The 13769-nt window shown below is 38.1% G+C and overlaps 1 protein-coding gene across 12 annotated transcripts in view; it reads left to right on the top strand.

Moving 5' to 3' along the window:
- The window catches only part of CEP350 (centrosomal protein 350), a 79390-nt gene that overhangs the window by 47076 nt on the left and 18545 nt on the right, over positions 1–13769 (top strand). For 9 of the 12 annotated variants that reach the window (XM_052802708.1, XM_052802711.1, XM_052802715.1 and 6 more), the window contains 4 exons: positions 3510–3632; positions 7316–7515; positions 9106–9317; positions 10553–10697. In XM_052802708.1, coding sequence (XP_052658668.1) covers positions 3510–3632; positions 7316–7515; positions 9106–9317; positions 10553–10697 — 680 coding nt within the window. The remainder of the gene's footprint in view (positions 1–3509; positions 3633–7315; positions 7516–9105; positions 9318–10552; positions 10698–13769) is intronic. The other 3 variants (XM_052802719.1, XM_052802717.1, XM_052802716.1) reach the window with 1 other exon arrangement.

Raw genomic sequence — 13769 nt, 5'->3', positions numbered from 1 at the left:
CTGATTGGAAGCATTAATAGAACTATTAATCTTTGCATATAGTATTTTAAAGGCTACAATTCTTGCATGAATACTGAGATTCAAACATTGCTAGCTGACAGACCATGTGGTCAAGGTTTTATTGTAGAATATTGGTTTTAATATTCTTTGTACTTGATAGAGTCAGTAAAAGCACATCAGTGTAAGAGATTTTGATGTTTGTACGTACAAGGAACTTGTACCATCAAGCTGGAGCCCGTCCATCTTGTCAGAGTTCCTCTTGCAGTGAGACTCCTGAAGTCAGTTGGTCAAAGTGGTGCCTGTATTTTGTACCTCTCCTTTTTTTTTAAAGGGGAAAAAATATAGGGAATGAGACTCTGAAATTACAGTACCAATTTTTATCTTGAATTGAAGCATAAGTTATAAATAGCAATAGTCTTATTCAAAAACTAGTAACTGAGTTTGAGATCTGGCTCACAGAAAGTCATTGAGCTTGTTGGGCACATGGTTTCAACCTTATTATCCAGCTGCTAAATTTCAATTCTAATTGCATTAAAATCAGCTATGGGTGAATTCTGTAAGTATTTTCTTAACGGAGGTGGTATGTGTGTGACCAGCAGTTAATAAGACCTTTCTTTTCCTCCTATGTGGTCCACAGGTTGGAAAAAAGTTGAAAAGGGTTGTTAGTCTTCAGAGGAAATAACAAAGTATATGTGCAGTTCCTGGGTCTGAAAACTAAGACTGAGTCTGTTGATTTCACCTGTCAAATTGTTTTGAATCAAAAATTGTTTCTGCATCTTTTCAGTGTAGGAATTACTTTGTCTGCACTAGACATCCCAAATGCTTTACCGGCATTTACCATTAGTTCGAAGCCTTAAACTCTTATTTGAGACTAATTCATTAAAAGTCTGGCCTCTGCCAGTTACCTCAAGAAATAATCTTTGCTTAAACAATTTTTTTGAACTTATAACCAAGGTAGGTCACTATATTTTAGTCCATATGGGTGATCTTTGTAATGTTTTTTATCTTGAGACTCCTAACACAGGTGGATAAAACATCAAAAAGCAAGCACTGCCGTTTGTAAAGGCAAGCTGTCTGTGACTCCTTAGCACCCTATTTGCTTGTAATCATTTGAGAAGCACATTTCCCACACTTCCATGTATTTGTATATGATGAAGATTGAAACCTGAAGTAGTAAGTGAGGATTTGGTGTAAGTAGGAAAACACAAAAAACATGTTCTAGTTACACAGTCTTCATGTTCTAGCCTGAAACGATTGCTATTTTATTCAGAGTCTTCTGGTAGGATTTGGTAAACTGAACAGTCAAAATCACAAATGATTTCATGTTTCTGAAGTGTCATATTTCCAAAATTAAACTCTTGGCATTCCAAGTCATGTGAAAACCACTCCATCGTTATAGCAGCAAGCTCTTTCTCAAAGTACGTTTTGAGGTTGGTAAATGGCTTAAGATGGGGACTTGAAAAGGACGTGCTCTATAGGCTGTGTTGACTTCTAGGGTTTCAAGAAAACAAGATTTTTCTTCTGGTCCTTTTTTTTTTTTTTTTGTTAAAAAGAGGGTCTTTATCTTATTTTTTTCACCCAAGATTCAGCATACAGAATTTCAAATGGTGATACAGTGTTACAAAACCAAGTTACAGCTTATGAATTTTGAGATTGTATTGATACTATAAGAGATGGCAAATACGCTTTTAAATTCAAGACTTCCTATGCTTTTTTTTACCAAGTAGTGTTTTTGTCAGTATTGTTTTTGAAATCTTATTTTTTCAAAGTGCCTTCATTTCTAAGCAACGCTTATGATTACAGAAGAATTACATATTAATAAATAATTGTTCTTACTATTACAAGGGATAGTAGTAGTAACGAAGTATGTTCTACCTTTAAAGATATTTTAATTGTCAGTCCAAAATATTGCTCACCTGGAGAATACTTTTCAAAAGGTGGATAGTGGGATTTGAGCTGAAACAACTGCTTTTAGGAGGAACAAGTGGAAATGGTGTGGGATGTAATGTGTGTGGTTGTGTATTTTTGTTTTTATGGTTTTATCTTGCATTGCTATATATTTTCAAAGGAAGTAGTATTTTGTGTAAACATAAATGATTCTTTAGAACTCCATCTTCCTAATTGTATAGCTTTTGCACACCTTTTACAGGTATTCTGATAGTGACAGTGCTTATTGATTGAAAAACAGTGCTGACTTGGTATCTTTTTTTTAATGTCTTTATTTGTAAAATGCATAAGAGTAATATTAACAGAGTAAGACACTTGGCTGTAATGATAGGAAGCTGCCATTTAAAGGCAATCAGTCAGGTTGTGAGATATGGCAAAAGGAAAGAAACTGAATGACAAGTAAAGTACAAAGGAGCTAGAGGAAGGACTTGGGAAAGCCTGCTATGCTGGATTTGCTGAACTTCATAGCAAGGCAGAAATGCTTTGGCTTCCTTACTTATGAGGCAGCTTTAATATTTCTCTTCTGCTAAAAGGGAATGAAAGAATAGTTCTGTTTTAATTTTTAATTGATGAGTCTGTGTAGCCTGCATGTGAACAGGAGCATGCTCTGTCAAAGAGAATTAACCACTTTCCCCTTGCTTTCCTTGCATATGCAACTTTAATGATAATCTGTGCAACAGAAGAACTGATTAAATGCTCATTTTCTTTTGCTTTTCCTTAATATGCTACTTAGCTTGCATTGTAGTTGATAGAGCTATATGGAGCGTGGTATTTTTCTATAAATATGATAATTCATTGGGTATTAGCTTAAAACGGTAATTCATTAGGAAATACCATTTTAAGCACAGCTATAAGTTTATGTAGATTTAAAAAAAAAAAAAATAGGCATTATCTTTCTGCAGTTAGTACTTCAAATGAAAGAGGCAATACGTGGGTATTCTGAGACCAAGTCTGCATTTTGTTGCAAAAAAACAAAAATAGCAGCCAGAAGTTGAATTACAGGTATATCTCAGACTTTTCCTGGAATTGCTCATGTTTTAGAAATACATTATTTAATCTCTTTTATTTTTACCCTTTCACTGGTGCTTACCTTTTGGAGAAATAATTTTACTGAGGTTTCGCCAGGTGAATGAAAATGTGTTTAAAGTTTCAGACTAGCAAAGTTGTTCATATCACAAAGCCAGCATGCTATTTAATGCTAATGATATACTCTATTGACAGTTAGAATAGCAGGAGTTGCAAAAAGATCAGGTTGAGATGTGTTAACCGGTGCATGTGGAAGTCTGCATCAAAGTAATAAAACTCCTTCCAAAATTTAAAGAAAAATATAGCAGTGTTAAAGTAGCTTGCCTTTAATTAACAAAAAACAAAGTGTTATAAGTGTATGTGTTCTGTTACCTTTTGCATAACAGTGTATAGTTTTTCTACTTCAGATATTGGATAATAACTATACAATGTTAAATGCAATTAATTTTAAAGTTCTTTGCTAGATGCTATCCTTTTCTCATTCTTTCTGCCTTTTTTGCTATCTTAGTTTTAAACTCTTCCTCCTTATTTTGTAGACACTGCTCTCCTGTTCACTACTTCTTCTCTGTCTTTACGTCTCACCACTGGGCCTCTCTCAGTGTCTGTTTTCCCAACCTCCACCCCAAATTCCAGCTGTATATCTACAACCAATTGGTCAGGTAACTGTATCTTTCTCAAGTGATAGACTCTTTGATAGAGCATGCTCTGTTCAGTCCCAGAAAGTCAAGACGTTCTTCATCAGTGAACGTTTTTGACACTTCCCTCACTGTTTCCAGATCTTTATTAATGACATAGATAGTGGGATTGGGTGCACCCTCAGCAAGTTTGCAGACAACACCAAGCTGAGTGGTGCATTTGATTCACTAGAGGGAAGGGATGCCATCCAGAGAGACCTTGACAGGCATGAGGAGTGGTCCAGTGTGAACCTCATGAAGGTTAACAAGGCCAAGCACAAGGTCCTGCACCTGGGTCAGGGCAATCCCCAGTATCAATATAGACTGAGGGATGAATGGATTGAGAGCAGCCCTGCAGAGAAGGACTTGGGGATGCTGGTGGAGAAAAAAATTGGGTATGAGCTGGCAATGTGTGCTCGCAGCCCAGAAAGCCAACTGTATCCTGGGCTGCATAAAAAGAAGCATGGCCAGTGGGTCGAGGGAGGTGATGCTCCCCCTCTACTCTGCTCTCACGAGACTCCCATCTGGAGTACTGCATCCAGTTCTGGGGTCTGAAGTACGAGAAAGACATGGACCTGCTGGAGCGGGTCCAGAGGAGGGCCACAAAAATGATCAGAGGGATGGAACACCTTTCCTACAAAGAGAGGCTTGAGAGAATTGGGGTTTTTCAGCCTGGAGAAGAGAAGGCTCTGGGGACACCTTATTGTGACTTTTCAATATATAAAGTGGGCTTATGAGAAAAATGGAGAGAGACTTTTTACCAGGGCCTGTAGTGATAGGACAAGGGGTAACAATTTTAGACTAAGAGATGGTAGATCTAGATCAAATATAGAGAAGAAATTTTTTACGATGAGGGTGGTGAGGCACCGGAACAGGTTGCCCAGACAAGTTGTGAATGCCCCATCCCTGAAAGTGTTCAAGGTCAGGCTGGATGGGGCTTTGAACAACCTGATCTAGTAAAAGGTGTCCCAGCCCATGGTAGGAGGGTTGGTCTAGGTGATCTTTAAGGTCCCTTCCAACCCAAACCGTTCTATGATTCTAATCTCTTATTCCTACTGTGTTCTGAGTGGCAGACAGACAGTTTACTTTGCTCCCACTGTCTGATCACTACTTCAGAATAGCTGCTGAAACTATCTAGTTTGGGCTTAAAGTCAGTATACCTTGGATATAAATGTACAAGTACAGGTTAGAGCAGAAGGATAATGCTTCCAGGTTAATATGTGGAATGCATGGATAAAATGTGTGGTGTTAGCACCAGAGAAATAATTAGACTTTGAAATCATGCTGGTGTAATCTGAGTGCTGCTGCTTCCTCTTTGCTCCCCCAGATTTCCAGCTTCACAGATGCCAGATGTGGTTTTGCATTTTTTTTCTGTGAAGGTGCCCCTGCTTTTGAGAATAAATGTGTACCCTTGGTGTTGCAACTGGAACCCTCTAGACTGTAGTAACTATTAGGGCAGTGTGTGTGCTACCTTCTGGCTCTGACCTTTTAAACCCCAGGGTTATAAAAGGGTCCGCATCTTTAGCCATGCTGCTTTAATCCTCCATTTCCTATAGGTTGAATGTTGGAACCCTCTTTGTCTCCCATCACTTCTTTTGACTTATCTTTCCTATTAAGTAGTCTTTGTGTGGTGATTAGTTTCATGGTCATTTAGTTAATTCCCCTCCTGTTGTGGTCTTCTGGGTTAATTCATTTGACATCTGCTTTTAAGGAGTCCTGTTCTTTTGAATCCATTTATTTCAGCCTTTCTCTTGTGTTTTATTTCGACTGGACTTGCCTCCCTCAAGATCCAGTAAACTCTGAAGATCCATACATTCTGATGAAATCAAACAGTGCATGAAGGAAGAAGAAAAAGTTGTAATTATCATTGTAATAATGACCTCCATAACGAATTCCAAATACATAATCTGCTAGACTAATTGGACCTGATGCGTATGTGAAAGTAAGAGTTGGTAAATCTGATAGTGCTGGTGAAAGACACAACATAAACGTGACTGTCCATGTCATGTTTGTAATGAAATTACTGTTGATAGTCTAGTTTCTTGCTTAAGAGTAGATGATGTTTGATGTTTTTCTATAGAAAGTGAAAAAGTAATGCACAAAATCATGGAATCTGTCAGCTTGAAGGTGGCAGGTGTTCCAGAGACTCTGAGGTGCTTCTATTTTTCACCTGTTCTTGTTCTGACTGTAGAAAAGAAGATTGTGGGCATGTCTTACTGGCTTCTGAAACTTCTATCTTCACATCATAACTTGTCCACCTTATCTGAATCTGTCTTAGAGAAGGACTTACTTGAATCTTAAACTTTCTGATCAGCTGCCAGCTCACTTTTCCAGGGAACAGAATGAACACTAAGTGAGCAAACAAGAAATGTCCCTTAGTAGGCGAGACCTGCAGATTAGCCAGTCAGTCATTCCAGTCTCTGTAAATAAAAGGGGTTTTTGAAACATAAGAGATTAAGAAGCACAGATGAAATTATTATCTTATTGCAGCTTAAAAATTTTGATGCTAAGTGTTTGGGATGGCTTGAAAATTACAAATTATAAAGGCATTTGCAAAGCAAAATATCACAAATCTTTGAAGACTGCCTTTTTAGGCACTACACCTTCTGTACCAATGACAAAGTCTCACTCTAGCTGGCAAACCATGTATTTTCTACAGAGTGATTTCTATGACATCTTAAAAATTTCAGTGTAGGAGATGAATGGATTGATAGACACTCTTCTCTAGACTTGGCATGTCAGAGGAAGTGTGTGTGATTGATGTTGAACTTGCTTCCATTTACAGTCTTAAAGGTTAGATGCTATGGTCTTGGTTACTTCAGCGTTTAGAAATAAGACCACAGATGCTGTTGTTCAAGAGCTGGTAAAGAGAACTAGTATATGCACACAAACCTATTCATACCTACAAAGTTCTATAAGAATTTCCTCATTTCTGAGGTTTCATGGATCACCTAAGAAATATTTGTCAGAAAGAAAAATACTGCTAATTTTCAGCATGAGCTTTACTTTTTATCTGTTCTTAAACTAGCAGCAATACATGTTAGTAGCTGGGAAAAAACAGTCCTGCATCCTTATTGTCTTGATGCTGTCAGCTCACAATTAACATTCCAAGTGCGGCAATCCATAGAGATGATGCTTAAAGGAAGAAGGATAAAAGCTCCAGTAATTCAGGAGAACTATTAATACAGAATCACCTTCTCTTATAATTATGTATTTGGAAAGAACAGTGGGGCAACTGGAGTTACAATTTTTCTGTCATTGGGATTAGCAAAAAGAAAGGTTCATTTTTCAAACAGTCACTGCTTTCTTGAGGGTTCCAGTTTAATACCACAGGTGCTTTTCATGTCCTGAAATTGGGAGCTTATCCTGTTCATTTTAGTGAATAGTTAGTAGCACTTTTAATGATTTTAAAAATCTTTAAAATGTAAGCAGCATGTTTACAGTATGTTGTAGACTTTACTTACTGCAAAGAAGAAAACCTCTCATCTACTTGTGGTTTTTTTCAGCAGCACATCAGAAGTCTAGAACATAGTAGTTAGAGTGGATATTATCCTAGAAAACGATTTGAACAGCTATAATTCTGGGAGTTTTGGCAATAGAGCATCTGGGTATTGGGACCTTTGAGTGTGGTTGGCTGTTTTCCCATTGTCTTCTGCTCTGTCTGTCAGGTTCCTAACTAAGCGGGAACAGAAGCTGATGCAGCGTCGACAACATGCTGAAGAATTGTTGGAGTGGAAACGCCGTCTGGATGCAGAGGAAGCAGAAATAAGGCGGATAGAAAAGCAGGCTCTAGCTGCCTGGGACAAAGAGCTGCTCAAAACCAAAATAGCCAAGAAAGACCTGGGGGATCAGAGAACTGAGCCCAAAGGTAATAGGAAGAGGGGGGAAGTGATGCAAATGGCAAGAGTAAAGCATAATTTGACACAATTGCTTAGGTTTGCACTTTCTTCCTTTTTTGATGTTTTGGTGGTTGTTCTCTGGATGCTCTTAGAATCTCGATTTCTGTACTCTTTACTGCCTTCTGTTGCCTTGCTCTTTTAGCCCTGTTTTACACCTTAGTTAGATGTGTATTCCTCCTTTGCTGTGTATCTTCTCAAATGAACAGTGCAGCACAGGCCCATCAGACGTTTCTACATACAATTTAAACTATATTTCTGTCTTTCAAAACAAAAGTACTGCATGATCTTTTGCTGATTGTCTTCTGAACTCACTCCATTAAAACCATTTTCCCCTGCAGTGCTGTTTGAGTGTGTATCCTTTTAGCCTTATTACTGTGGGTGAGGATGGCTCTTATCAGGGGCTGCTTTCCCCTTGTCTGTGTCTTCAAAAAATTGAAAGCATTTTTTCCTTCCCTCTGTTGTTAATGCAGTATAATTGTTTGAAATCTGCAACTGTGCTAAAGTGTGCTGGGATGTAATTAGTATAAATGATGCTATTGCGAGGAAAAATAAGTTCCCAGATATTGGGAGCTACAGCTTTGCTGTTCTGTCTTAAGTGGACCATACTTTCAGCATGAAGCACAGAGAACTGGATTGCAGTGGGAGTAAATAATAAAACTTCAGAGATTGTTCTAGAAATAATCAATTTTCCTTTTTTCCCACTTTGCTGAAAGCAAGCAGCTGTCCTTTGACTGTGCAAAGGGAATTCAGAATTATGCCCTATTACACTTGTTACTGAAAACAGTCATGTGGATTTTAGGCATTGTAAGACATTTTAAAGATGATATGCGTATGAGTTCCAATGAACAAAAATTCTGTGTGAATGTTGAATTCTCATCAACAGATGAGAAAATACAGTTGCTTTCTATTAATTGTATCTAACAGTAAGCATTGGAGCACGGCCCTGCTTCATAAGTTCCTCTCCCCAGCCTTTGCTCAAATATTGAATAGTTCTCCATGGCTGCTTCAGTAATGCTGTGACTCCTGCGGAATTTAGTAAACAGGAATATTGAAAACCCAACTTATTATTTTACTTGTTGCCAGTTGAGAGACTCATGATGAAATCATAACATTAAAATGTTTTCTGCAACTACTGTAAAGGAAGCAATCAATTCTAAATTCAAGATCTGGCTTGCCAATTATATGCTCCTCCATGACTTCTTCAGACTAATAGTGACTCTTGCTGGTGTATGGTCAACTGGAAGGACAGGTTTCCCTAATAATCTTTTCAGAGTGTGTTGTCTGGAAAATGTTAGAATATCCTGAAAACCCCTTTGTTGTAGACATTCAGCAATCACTAAGAATGTTTGACAGTCTTAAATCATAGTTCTCTGGTAAACATGCTTGTTCTTGCCTAATATTCCACCCTTGGTGTCTAGGTGAGTGAAATAACACTTACTAATTTGACATGTATTGGTAGCAGTTACTACTTTATATGCAGGTAGCAGTATCTCTGAAGGCATATAAGTTAGTGCAAGTTCTTAGGTGCTTTGTTTTTTTCTGTCATTATTTGATCTCAGAAACGGCTAGTGAAGAAGAGTCTCCAGTGCCTTCTTGCTCTCACCTGAACAGTGAAAGCTCTATCCCAGAAGATCTTGGCAGTCCAGCTGCTGAATCTGTCCCATCAGAGACTATGGGCCATGGACAGCCAGAAAGCCCAGATCAGAGTACAACTAATGAAGAAATGGTTTATTCTGAAGAGTTCAAGTCCTCTACCTCACCTGGCAAGCTTGTGAGTGAGCTTTTTATGCTATATATATTTTTACACTGTAAAAGGATATCAGAGAATTAGTAAGTATAGCTGTCCCAGTTGTCAAAGCAGAGATTAAACTATCCTGTGTTTGCAATACCATTTTACATTACTGTCAGTAAACATTGTGATCAGATATGTTCTTTGAAGTCTTGAGGAAAAATTGCTTCAGCACAGAGTTTAGGTATTTTTAAACTTGTGGGTAGTCTTGCAAAATGTTTTGTGTACGTCACATAGGTATGCAGTATTAAATGGTGGAACATTGACCCAGTTTACCAGTGTGAATTAGCTGTAGGCTAGCTTGTTACCATTGTATAAATTCTTTGAGGCCATGGAAACTATGCTCTGTTTTCCGCTTTGCTTTGCTTGCAAGTAATGTATCCCAAAGTATAGCTATAGGATGAAGAAGCAGAGCTGTAATGTCATGCACAATCCTTTGGGTTTCAGATTATGTCTGCTTGCTAGCTAATTCTGCCTTAGTGTTCTATTCCAACTGTTATTTCTACTTGGTTGATAATTTTGATAAGTTTCATCCTGGTAACTTTGCTCTGTGCTCAGTGGGACAGAAAATGCAGTGTCTGTGGGGTAAAGGAACTGCTCATCTAGACTTGTTACAAATACTTTCTTGGAAAAAGTTTGCTGAGAAGATGGTGAGGTAAAATGTCTAATATGTGCTAGAGGTTATGTTCAAGGTGTGTGAAAGGTTTGTGGTATAATGTTGCAGCAGTAAGAGCATTTTGGAAGAATATTTGCTCTTAGAATTTTTTGCCTCGTTACAGAGAAATAGTGCTCTGTCATTTCACTGATCTAGAATGACATCTTGCACCCCTTACATGAAATGGTCGTTTCAGTTTCACCAGTATATTTTTTAGGAGTTCCTATTGCTGTGGTTGTTTCAGATAAGATTACATAAACTGTATTGAACACCTGTGAGTCAGAACCATGTCACTTCACTTAGGTAGTAATAGAGTAGTCTAAGCAGGTTTACTGAAATCTAAGCTCAAAGTAAGCCGTCAGTTATTGCTGCTCTTGGTATTTTTATTTTATTGTCTAGCAAACTAAGATTAAATTCTTAAGATAGCTGGATAGGTACCAGTGCTTATGAGATGTTCTCTAGTCATGCCGTTCTTTCCTTGTAACTAGTTCCTGATGACAATGATCTCCTACTTTCAAGCTGAGGTTTACAAGCAATTATCTGTCCTTTTCTTCTCCCACAGTCTCCTCCCAAAAGCAGCATATCTGTATCAAAGCAAGATTCCAGCAAAGGCAGCCATAGAACTGGAGGACAGCTACGTTCACCTGTGAAGTCTCATCAGATACCTCACAACTGGTCTGATGAATCTTTATCTATGACACAGTCAGGTAAGTGTAATATGTGCTTGGGTTTAAATTGCTTTTTCAAAGCTCTTGCTTTTAGCAGGTGAACTTGAAATGCAGACATAGATGTGGGGAGGCAGACAGAATTTCCTGGAAATTGCCAAGATTTGGGGTTTTGTGGGAGTATTTTCCCATGATGTAATTTGATCACTTCAGCTTAAGAACGTCTTAATGTAAGACTGTCTATATATTATCTCTTCTTCTAGAAAGCAACACAGGTTCCTGCAAACAGCTATGAAGATGAGAGTCAATAGTTAAGGTGGTCCTAAAATTTAAAAATACCGAGGTTAGTTGTGCTTTTAACAGGTGACACTGCTCCACCCTTCATGTTATAAGAAAGCAGAATATGGTTCAGCAGCATACAAACATGATCATCCTCCTTCTGAACACAACCTGGCTCCAGAAGCAGTATAGCTCTGTTATCATGGCAGTATGAGTGAGCCCATGGGACCTGCACTGGCATGTGCAGATTGAATGGATGCTTCAGGATGTACGTTTTTATTTTTGGAGGAGAGTTTGAACTGTTTGCAGTAAAATAGGGCCTAAGATTGTATTTTGAGCTATAAAACTTAAGATCTACTGTATGGACCTTTTATCACAGGTCTTTTATCCAGTATCCAAGCTGGCTACCAGTAAATTCCAAGGGAGAGAATATTAGAAGTGAACTGGTACAGCATGGTCCTTTCCCTGCTGTGCTCTCGCAGTCTGTTAGTCATGTGGATTGAAGGACTTCCTGAGCCACCATTCAGTGTGTCACAATCATCAGCTCTGATAAGCTGTGAAGTCTGTTTTGAACCTTTCTGTGCTTTTAGTCTCTAAAACGTCATGCATTCTGCAGTGCTGTTGATATAGCATCATAAAATACTTATTAGCAAATGAGAGAGCATTTTTCTGCTTGTTTTTTTTAATTCCCTAAATGATCAGTAAGTCTTTAGTGGAAGAAGAATTAGGTGGTTCTGTTGTATGTACAGGCTGTTGTTTGTGATAGATGGATAACTTACTGGCATGCATACATATCCAGTCTTTGTGGTGCTTGATGTAGCAAGCTTAACAATATTTTATGTTGGGTTTTTTTGGTTAATATGTATGTAAGTACAATAGAAACACAGTAACTTTGAGGCAGCTGTTCTCCTGCTGGATAGAGAAATGAATACGTAACACCTAGGTATTTGCACTGAGTAATTTGTATTGGGATTCTGTCTGGAGAGCAGCTTGCAACACAATGAAGCATTCAGCAACTTGATAAAGTCATTTTCAAGTTCTGACTGAGCAACCACGTAAGGAAGCCATTATGAAAAGCAGAGCAGGCAACAGTGATCATGAAAATAAACTTTTGTAAAATAAAGTATTTGCAACCTTTGATTTCAAATGCTGAAGAAAGGTATAAGAGGTGGGAAGCCAATCAGGATGGTGCTGTTTACACAATAAATCATTCCATTGTAGAGAGACAAATCTTCCAAGCTGCTGAGTAGTAATGAAGTCATTGCTATGTCAGTCCCATGCATGTGTAGGCAAGATCATCAAAGATGAAAGCATATGCAGATCTTTCCCTTATGAGTTGATCAAGAAAAGCCATAATTACATAGTTGTCACTTACTATTCGGGAGGAGTTGTTAATTACAGTGGCATCATAAAGTACTCCTGATTAGCAAGTGAGATTCCATTCTTTTTGTGCTTGGTTGGTTGTTTTTTTTAAATTCTCTAAATGGTTAACAACAGTTGTTAATAGAAAAAGAATACAGTAGTTTGACTGTATTACTGACTTATTGATGATGAAATCATTATGGTGGTTTGCTGTCTTGAGGAATGAGATGGATTAGCAACGTGTCCAGCAGTTCCTGCTAGCCGACCAAATAATACTGTGACTTACTATCTAGGATGTTCAGTAAAGCAATTGGCGTTTATGAGCATCCAAGCCTTTTGGTACAGGAAAACATTATAGGTAATACTGAGCATTAGAAAAGCAAACCAGCCAAGATCCTTCTCTTAGGAGCTGCAGCTGCTGCTATAGAAGAGGAAGGGGGACATCAGCTGCAGGGAGGAGCTCCAGTAAGACTATGTCAGATAAATATTTTGAAGAGTTTTTGATACTTAATTGTGGTAGACCAATCTGGGACAAGGATCTTGTTTTGAACTATGTTGGTATACATTTAAAACAAGAAACAAGTGGACATAATCAGGTGGGCGGAAAAGAATAAGTAAATGAGACACTGAGACAGTCTCTCTATAAAATCTGAGAAGTCTGAGAGACTGAGAGATTGTTAGAGCAGGAATAATGAAAGTAGCGGAGTTACTGGTAGAATGGGGTTATCATGCAGAGAATGTATCTAAGTATCTGGGGACAGTGTCCCAACAGAAAAGAGGTAGAACATCATCAGAAGGACTGGAAGACCAGGTTGCAGGGATTTCTGGGGATGGAGGGGAATGGAGGAGATCTTATTAAAATTACTCAGGATAATGATTAAGAAAAATATTGTTCAGGTGGAAAATAGCTACAGTCAGTAATGGCATCATAGGAGAATCTGTAAAATTGAACTTGGAGCAAAGATATGCCAAGTAGCTTTGTATAAGCTATTATCGAGTAGTCCACCACATGTAAGCTCAACACTACCCTCATTCACCCCAAATAAATTGTCATCCTGAGGCCTGACAACAGTGAAAATCTCTGCATTGTTCAAACTGACTTTCCTTCCAACTGTCGACCAGTCAGCTCTCCATTTCATAGATGTATTTAGTCTAGGTGGCAGAAAAACTAAATGGACCAGAAACCTAAACTTTTTTGGAGTCCACTGTTCCAAATGAAATTCTCATCAATGAAGTGTACCCTGTAGCTTGAAACTGTATATTGTGATTGTAAACAAATATTTCAGATATATATTTTTGGTATGCATCTTTGAGTTGTTATATTTTTAAATGTCAGAAAAAAAATTAATTTTTGCAACAGCTGACATGATAAGCAGTTAATGAGGTAGCAGCATAAACATGGGTGGTTGATGTGAACAAGTTTGACAAGTTACTGTGTGTATCAGAGCCTTTCTCTTCTAAATTAAATAAGAT

This window comes from Harpia harpyja, chromosome 11 (assembly GCF_026419915.1).
Source record: "Harpia harpyja isolate bHarHar1 chromosome 11, bHarHar1 primary haplotype, whole genome shotgun sequence".
Taxonomy (NCBI): Eukaryota; Metazoa; Chordata; class Aves; order Accipitriformes; family Accipitridae; genus Harpia; species Harpia harpyja.
This window is presented reverse-complemented; position numbering and strand designations above follow the sequence as displayed.